At 43.4% G+C, this 9,601-nt stretch overlaps 1 protein-coding gene across 1 annotated transcript in view; it reads right to left on the reverse strand.

Annotated features, from left to right (window-relative positions):
* The window catches only part of nyap2a (neuronal tyrosine-phosphorylated phosphoinositide-3-kinase adaptor 2a), an 82,386-nt gene extending 77,625 nt beyond the window's left edge, over positions 1-4,761 (reverse strand). Inside the window, exons 1-3 of the mRNA XM_085371436.1 lie at positions 4,559-4,761; positions 3,856-4,166; positions 329-1,363 (exon numbers count right to left, since the gene is read on the reverse strand). Coding sequence (XP_085227562.1) covers positions 329-1,363; positions 3,856-4,166; positions 4,559-4,761 — 1,549 coding nt within the window. The remainder of the gene's footprint in view (positions 1-328; positions 1,364-3,855; positions 4,167-4,558) is intronic.
* Positions 4,762-9,601: the final 4,840 nt, after the last annotated feature.

Raw genomic sequence — 9,601 nt, forward strand, 5'->3', positions numbered from 1 at the left:
TGAGTCAGTCCCCATAGATTTCCATGTTAAAATTTCACAGCAGAAACAAACATGTTTACAGCCAGACACACAAGCTGGTTTGGTCTCTGTGGATAATACCCCCCTACATAACAACTGCATGGTGGAGGGTTATTTGTCTCACCTGCTGAAATTGTATTAAGGTTTAAAGTTTGCATTGTTAAAGGATTGGGCCATTATTGTGAATGTGACCTCAGGTTTACTTGCTCTGACTTGTAGTCCCCCAGCACCCCCAAAAACCAAACCTTGTCCTTGATGTGCATCAGGTAGTATAATATGGTGTTGATGCAATACTCTGCAACTCTCTTACCTTCACCCTCCCTGCTCTTCCTCCCTCCTGATCCCCTCTTCATCACCTGTCTACCTGATGCAAACAGGTTGTTGAGTTCGTCTAGTGGACTTGTTGGAGTCTGTGACCTCACGGACATGTTCTGCATGGACCCATGTGTGGAGGAGGAGTTACTGAGTTTAGCCCCTCCTTCACCTGCCCTGTGTGAAGACGATGAAGATGAAGATGAAGAGCGAGGCATACTTCCTCCTGCCATCAGGGTGTCATACGGTGGTGGCCTCTTCAGGCTCAGAGGTGTTAGCGAGCGTCCCATGCTGACAGGAGATGGGCATGCTGATTGGCTGCGGGGGTAACCGTGACCACCGTGTGTGGTGCTGGATGACTTGTAAAGGCTGGAGGGGAGAGGTGGAGCTGAGGAGCGACCAGAAGATGTGATGGTATGAGTGGAGGGCATGTCCCGGTCTCGTTCTTTGCGGTAGTGAGTGGAGCTCTGCGGCTGTTCAACACTGCCCGACTTGCTGTAGGAGACGTTTTCTAACATGGGGAGGCGTGTGACGTCCAAAGGGGTGAGGGGGGACTCATCTGAGTTTGGGGAGCACTGAGCGGGGGCAGGTGGGAAGATGAGCAGTGGTGGGCGGTGAGTCAGGAGATTTGGGAAAGGTGGAGGAATGTCACAGAGTGAGCCGCGGGATGACCAAGCTTCAGGGTCAATGATGGCAGCATTTGTGTCCTGCAGAAAGTCTTCCAGCATTGGGTACTTCATCTCCTCGTACACCGATTCATTCTGGTCGTCCTCCTCTGCTTCCTGACCTTTCAGCCCTCGCAGGATGTTTCCCACCATCTCAATGTAAACTGGCTCCTCTTCGTCTGTGTCCCTGGATGCTGGACTCTGACTTTGGGATGAAGATTTGTCCCACTGCAAGGAAGACTTCTTGTTGCCATGGTTACGGATGTAGCACTCATCAAAGGAGGTGCTGAGCTGAGTATTGGGATTCCTTTTGGGTTTAGGTGGAGGCATCTTCTTGGAGGCATCTTCAGAGTGCAGGAAACATTGAGCTGCAGACAGAGAGCGAACAACTGTCACAACACTTCTTCCATACCTTCTGAAAGCTATAAATTCCTTAGAGAACTATTTAAACTTCAAATTCAAGGGCAGTCATTTTTTCAGTCATCTTACTGACAGAAGAACTAGAATTACTTCAGACGGATACAATAAAAATATCTTCTGCTTTTCAATATAGTCTTAGGGATGGGAATTGATAAGAATTTAGCGAATCGGATTCTATTATCGATATTACTTCTTGGTTTTCATTGACTCCATTATGAAAGTCACCACCATCTCTAAGCAGCATATCAAAGACATTACATTCATGCACATGAATGACATACTGTGCATGTTGGAGGTATTTCTGCTCTTTGTTGCGATCCATGTCGGGGTCATTACTGAAAAAAGTAATTCTTAAAATGAATGCAGTACATAACTTAATTACTCCCAGGAGTAAGTAATTCTTTACAATACTGGTTACATTACTACTACTAATAATAATAATACATTTCATGTAAAAGCTGTCATGACTGTGTGCAGGCAGGAAGAGAGGACCCAAAATACAGGACTCACGGAGGCAAACGTAACTCAAAATATTCAGCTTTATTGCTGGAAAGCAACTGAACAAAAAACTAACTAAACTGAGAATAAAGAACAAACTAATCAGGCAGGCAGGCTGGCAAACAGAACACACAGTGAAAGTGAGGGTGCAACGCAACAACGAGCAGGGCAGGAGGCAGACACTAAATACAAGAGGTAAACAGAGCTAAGAAGAAACAGCTGGGAGAGACGGCTGACGCTGAATAAACTGACGAGACACAGAACTTAACAGACACAGACTCATGAGCACACATAATAACATCATGGACATCAAGGAAAACAGAAAAGTGGGACTAGGGCAGGCACAGAACAGAAACCTAACGAAACCTGGCAAATCCTAATGGAAAACACAATCAGAATAAACAAGATCATAATAAAGAAACACAAAACACTGAGTCACCAGACTCAGGACCATAACAAAAGCGCCTTTCAAAACACCCAAGGACACTGTACAGAACAAATAAGACAAGCATAAAAACAGGAAATGAACACAATAATAACACAAAGTTTAAGAGCATGGGGAAGTTATACAGAGTAAGCTATCTTGAATAGGTGGACTTAAAAAGGGGGCAAGAAGTGATGTTTCTGAGGTCAGGGGGCAAGGAATTCTACTATTACTAATACTATTGCATTTCTCAGTAAAATGATCATGATCATGTCTTGATGCATGCTCAATCATCTAGGTAAGTAAATCTCCAAAAGTTGATTCTGTTCATCTGGATGTAGCGTTTTGTTTTAAATCCCAAAACACGCTGTGCCAAAAATTGGTCCACCCCAAGGATCAGGTCCCCCGACACAAACAGAGTAACATAGTGTACGTCGTTAAGTGCCAGGAGGATTGGCAGGATTTATACATCGGGGAAACCAAACCTCTGGCTAAGAGAATGGCACAACACAGAAGAGCTACCTTGTCAGGCCAGGACTCTGATTTTTGGAGTCTCATGATCACCATTTAGCAATATTAACCTATAGCTACAGCTACACACCAACAGAGATCTCTAACCTAAAGAGGACACACATATGATCGTTCTCTTAGTATTTAGGTAAGAACACAAAGCTGACAGCACAAAACAAAGATAAAAACCCTTATTGTCTATTATTACTATTATTGTCTTTACCTTACAATATAAAGCACATTGAGGCAACTGTTGTTGGGATTTGGCGCAATATAACTATATTAAAAAACAAAACAAATAACAGGTAAAAACGAAGGCTGCAGCCTGACTGCTCATCCGTTTGTTACCTGATGAAGTTCACTGGCAGCTGGCTTCACCGCAGCCCCAAAATAACGGCTCACTTGGCTGCAGTGTTGTTCTGTCTGTGCAGGTGTTTGCAAAGAGCTGAGATTGTGTTAGCAACACAGTGTAGCTGTTTCTGTCCTGGATGCAGTTTGCACTTTACCATCATGTTCATGTCCTTTAATGCAATAAAAATAAAAGTTCTGTTCATATGCATGCTGTAAACTGCCCTACTCTTTTCCTCCTCCTACAACTGAAATCACCTGATTGTAGCGCAAGTGCAAGAATTGATCGGTGGGATCAAGAGACAAGCAGCTGAACAATTCCAAAGAATTCAACTACTAGGAACTGGTTCTTCTAGAGAACTGGTTCTCGATTCTGATCCCTACAGTGTCTTCATTTAAAGGTCTAAGAAAAGGCTTCACACACTTCTTTAATAATAAAGTCAGGTGAAGTGAAACACATTGAACCTCTCCTTACGAATAATTTCCATCTGAGGCCACGGCAGCATCCTCAACAACGCCACATGGACCAATAGGAGGTCATGAACAATGTTTATAATGAGACCTTGTTGTGGCCATCACCTGAACATCAGTCCTGAACATGCAGATCTAATTTGGTGCCCAGATCTCCACCATGTGAGACATGTGGTTTTAATGACTCACCTTCAGCCTGTTCTAGCTTCTCTTTGGTGTCTTGGTGGTCTCTTCTTGTAACTCCACCCCCATCCACAGTTTCGGAGCTGCTGCTCAATTTGGTGTTGGGATCTCTCTTAGGTTTGGGTGGGGGTTGTTTGCGGCTGCTGCTGGAGTCATCTTCTCCTCCGCCCACTGAGTGGAGGGACTGCGATCTGACGGTGAAGCCCTGGTTGGCTGGGGGCAATCGGTCCTGTGGAGCTGGCATCGTCATGAAACCCATCCTGAAGTGTTTCCCAGAGTACGCCCCATCCGAGGCCGCGGCAACATCCTCACCAATCCTGGTTGCACCAAAGGGAGATCATGTTAGTGTGACTGTCCGATAACACAACAGCTTGTAAAACAAATACAAGACACTCATAATGTTTCTGAAGTGGTGATGTGTTAAACTCTTATTTACATTTAAAACACTAAAAAAATGTCCTAAATATCTCTCTCTCTCTCTCAGACCTAATTAAACTTCTTTTATAAAACTTAAAGAAGTCCAGTTGGTTTCAAGTTCCTTAGATTACCATCACCTGGATGACTGAGTACCTACACAGACATCCAGTTTACCAGAAGTATACCGTATCTAAGCCCATATGAGGTCTGTGTGCTTAAGAGTTTTCTATTGCGGTTTAGATGAGTTTACAGGAAACAACATGGTCTCATTTTAAGGTTTGATGCTTTCTACCTCTTGATGCTTTCTTCCTGCCGTCTTTTTTTCTGGTGTTTTTCATGCAGGTAGGTCCAATTGGTCTGGTTGCGAATGCGGTCGCTCTCTCTAGCAATGTCGGAGGCGTTTTGGATCACCAGACCATCGTATATTCGAAGTCCACTGTCCTCCACGTATTGGAAAAACCTCCTGAATGAAGATCCCTCCTCCTGTGATGTCATGACTCCCTAATGACCTGAGAGGAAGAGCAGAGAAAATCAGTTCACAGTGTTTGTTCCTGTTGGCAGTGCAGATCATGTTTGAATGGTGCAGGGCCACTCGTTAGATCAAAGGTCAATCATCATTCTGAGTGTAAGCCAAAGATTCTTAGTATAACTCATGAATTCCACCTTAAGACTGGTTAGAAGCTGGAAAGCAGCAACGCTGGCTCGTGTAACATCTGCTCACATCTTGTTCAGTTCAACCAGGAAGCCTCAGAGCAGAAGCAAGACAGTTCAGGTGATGTTAGCCTGCCCACAAAAAAACAACACATTTCTGGATTATTGTGACTGATTTCTGTTTTAGTCATCTCTCTTCTGCACAGCTAGGTCTTTGGATTCCCACCTGTGAATGTCCGGACACCGGGGAATGCTGATAATGTAGTCCTCTTTGAGGTGTCGTACACAAACAATAAAATAAACAGCTGTTTATTCGTAACGAAGAATTGTTTTTTGCTATTTTATTAATGTATACATTTTTCCTTGAACTTATTGCTTGTTGATCTCTGCCTTGACATGCAACAGTATTTGCGATTAGTGATTATATTAGTGACGTTGACCATGTGGGTAGGTTGTGTGGGTAAGCTGCATAAAGCTATCTGGATCTGAACAGCAGCAGTATCATTAGCAGTGACTTTTAGCTCTAATCGTTCAGATCAGACATCTTCGTTTTTTATTTTCAAATACAGAGTGAGAGTTCACTGTCGACAAACACGTGTTCTCGTCTCTGCTTCATCAAGTATTCCAGGATACATTTCATTTCAACCAGCCAAGGTTTTATATGATCTTTGAAATGTAATTATTTTGTTCTTCTACTTAAAACCTGTCTGTTTTTAGCAAGTTTGATTTGATATTCACTTTTATTCTTGTGTAATTAGTGCCATTGACCTGTTAGCATATTCAGTACTTTGTTATTGGTCTTATATTTGTCATGATCCTGGGTCATTTTGACCCAGCGTTTTGTGTTTCCTTTTGGCATCACCTTGTGTTTTGTGTTAATTCTGATTTTGTATTAGTTCTTAGGTTTGGTTTTTGTGTTTAGTGCTTCAGTGTTTATCAGCCCTACCTGTGTCTTCCCTCTGTGCTCTGTTCGTGTCCCTGAGTTTGTGTTGTAAAACAGTCTGTGCGTTTCCTGTTTTACTTTGAAGGTTTGTGTCTCGTTGTGTCTAATTAGGTTCAGCTGTGCCCCCCTCCTGTGTGTCATTCCCTCATTACCTTGTGTGTATTTATGGTGTGTCTCTGCCTGTGTTCCTCGTTGCGTTGTCTGCATTACTCTGTGTAACTCAGTGTTAATCAGCGTTAATCAGCGTTTCCCTGCCCTGCTTTCTCCGTGTCATTTCTGTGTGTCTTCCGGTGTCCTTAGGTCCCCAGCTGTAACAATATTATTCATGTTTTAACCTGCTGTTTTATTGTGAAGCACTTTGGTATACCGTTGGTTTTTAAATGAGCTATATAAATAAATTTGTATTGTATTGTATGAATTTATTAAAGTAATCATCTGAATATGAGGAACGTGGCTCACTTTTATTCATCTTTATCATGAAGGCTTCATATTTGTTTCTCTGACTTTTAAATAAAGTACTGCTTTGAATTCATCTCGCCATATTGATCCCCTCCCCCACCTCTCTGTTTCTCAGCATCCATCTAAAAATGGAACAGGGAGTCAGCTGGCAGTAACCTAGCAACAGCAGCATCTCTCACAGGAGAATGATGTAATGCATCCTGTAAGCGGGTGAGAGAGGAGACACGAGGAGAGGATGAGGGGAAAGATTCGGATTTGCTACTCAGGGTCTCCCCTTTAGGATCTGTCAAGGTGGAGCTGCTTCACACTCTGAGTTGTAGCAGCCTCCTGAGAGGTTTACTGACTACTCAGTCCTTTACACCACCACCCACATTAACACATACAGCTTCATTACAGATTCTGACCCACCACACACTCCTTCTGGCTCACAGGTTAACGTAACCAGCATGTGTTTGTTGGAGGAAACAGGAATACCATACTCCTCACAGCAGGAAGCTCAAAACAGGAACTGTTCTGCTGTCAGATGGTAGTGAAGTCATGTTACCTACAGTACAACAGGCACTGTTCAGCACTGAGTGTTTTTAGTTGATAACGGTGCTGCTCCACCTATTTATTTCTGTGGGAACACCACCCTGAAGGTTGAGTTTATTCCAGTTTTTTATTTTATAGCCTCTATCCACTAATTCTGTCTAAAGCACCCATCCATCCATCCATCCATCTGTCCATCCATTAACATATATGTATCCATCCTTCCACGCATTATCCTTAACTCCTTAGCCTACTTTGGAACATGTGGGGTGGTGCCTATTCCAGTATAGGTGGGATACACCTGGACAGGTCAGTAGTCCATCACAGGTGAAACACAGTGATGTATCCACAGCAAGAATAACTGCTTAATGAGCAACTCTCTGATAGTGGGAGAAAACAGGGGTAAGAATATGATAAGTATGTCTTTGGCTGTATCTCTTTGACTTAGGCATGAACCTTCCCACACACACACACACACACACACACACACACACACACACACACACACACACACACACACGGTTTACACAGAATCACTTCCAATCTGAACTTTGACCTTGTCTTCTTAGGTGTGTTCACCTTTGTTTTTACACTGTTTACTCATGACTGACAGACGTCCCCTTCAAAATAAAAGCAAATCAAATGAAGTTTTCCCTTACTCTAACCCCAACATGGCAGCCATATTGAAGTAAAATGCTGCCGTTTCAGGTTTCACAGAAATGCGAGAAGGATGTGAAGAAACTGGATATTTTGAACACTGTCAGTGGGAACAGCAGCAGCTCGGAGACAAGCAGAAACACCGAAGAGATGAAGGAAGATGACACTGAAGCTGAATGAGGAGCCTTACCTGATGACCAGCAAGGACTCAGACTCCCTCTTCCTCCTACTCTCCCTCCTTCCCTGATTCGATCCTATTTCCTTCCCTGCTTCCTATTATTTTTTCCTTGTTTCAGTCCTCCTTTCTTTCCCCCTTTTGGTCCTCGACTCCTTCCTTCCCTCCTTCAGTCCTCCCTCTGCAGGAACAAAGATGGAGTGATGAGGCTTCTGTTGTCCTCTCAGATCTCTGCAGCTCAGAGGAAATGACAGATTTTTTTGTCTGCATCGACGTTAATCCAGATCCACCCTTCAATGCCACTTTCCTCCCCCGTCCTTCCTTTCCTTCCTCTTCGCCTTTCTTCATTCATATATCCTTACAGTTGCAATAACCACCACTCAAATGCACACACACACACACACACACACACACACACACACACACACACACACACACCCTTCACCCTCACACACACACATCCCTGACGATGGTCGCCACAAGAAACGAGAGGCTGAAACCACAGCAACCTGACAGCATCCTTACTCTGCTGGCTCCTCCCCCTATTGCTGAAGGGTGGGTGGGGGTGGGGGGTAAGGAGGGTGAAGAAGAATGATGAGAGAGAGAGCAGCGTGTTTTTAATGTGTAAATGTGTGTGTTTGTGTGTGTGTGTGAGAGAGAGATAGATGATACCACACAATACTTTATCACAATTGTGTGATGTCACAGCTCCCACATTTACTGACACCTTTCACTGGGAGCAGGAAGTGTCCACAAAATAGTATAAAACACAAAATAAAAGCCCATAACAGGAGATACTAAACAAACAAACAAAAACCAGAAAGGACGTAAAAGTCTGGATCAGGTAGGCAGCACTTAAGGCTTGGCTCCATTTTTCAGACTGCTTTGTTCTACATGAACCCCTCCATCATCACCCAAAGGTCCAAAACAAATAAAACTTGTGTCTTTATATATCATGTACCACCTTCTCACTACTAGAACCAGAACCTCTTCATTCAGTGTTCAGTGTCTGCTGAGTCTGTTTTCCTCCACATCTGAAACATGACTTTAAGTGTGCAAACATCATCTCAGAGAGAGTCAGGTGCAAGGAAATCAGGAGCCACTGTGTTTGTCGCTGTCACATTCGTGAAATATTACAACAGGACAGAAAAAAGCACTGAACAAAAGAGACAGAATAGATCCTCTTGCATTTCCTGGCTCCTTATTTCCTTCTTATTCCTCTTTTTCAGGTGGCTTCCTCCTTCTTTCTGTGTGTCACAACAGCATGACATCATCCTGCTTTTGCCCAATTACTTGCCACTGCAATTGTCACATGATTATATAATGTTGGTTTGACATGAATTTATTTCTGAGCAGCTTATTTTTTTCTTTCAGGGCTTATTTTTATTGTTTTATACAAAAATTACAGTGAAAGGGCTTATCAGGCATATTTTTTATTGACAAAAACACTGAATATCCTCGTCCTTCAGAGACTGACTGGTGACTTAACATTATATTAACCCATATCACACGATAGTAGGGTTATGGTTAGATTGGTGATAACTTTTGGGGATGTAAGAGTTAACTGATTAGAATTAATTGTAATTAAACCCCCCTACACACACACACAACAGCTGGGACAGACTTTAGGATGGATGATGGTCTCAGCCTATTCTCACAACACAGTGCATCTTCATCATCATCATCATCATCATCATCATCATCATCATCATCATCGTCTTTATCACTGGAGACCCTCAGCCCTCACACATGCTCTGTGCTGCGCATGCGTCTCGTTCTGCAGCAGTCCCTATGTGCTTGTGTGTGTGTGTGTGATTGCGCGTGCGCGTACAGGGCTCCTCACGTAGATCCGACGGATCGGTTTATCCCAGCTGTTGGTGTTTAGCCTTGATTAGCCCAGATCAGTTTAGTCCGGCATCGGT

Source organism: Diplotaxodon limnothrissa, linkage group LG14 (genome assembly GCF_057381915.1).
Source record: "Diplotaxodon limnothrissa isolate DT_005_m linkage group LG14, D_limnothrissa_male_GT1.1, whole genome shotgun sequence".
In the NCBI taxonomy this organism is placed as follows: Eukaryota; Metazoa; Chordata; class Actinopteri; order Cichliformes; family Cichlidae; genus Diplotaxodon; species Diplotaxodon limnothrissa.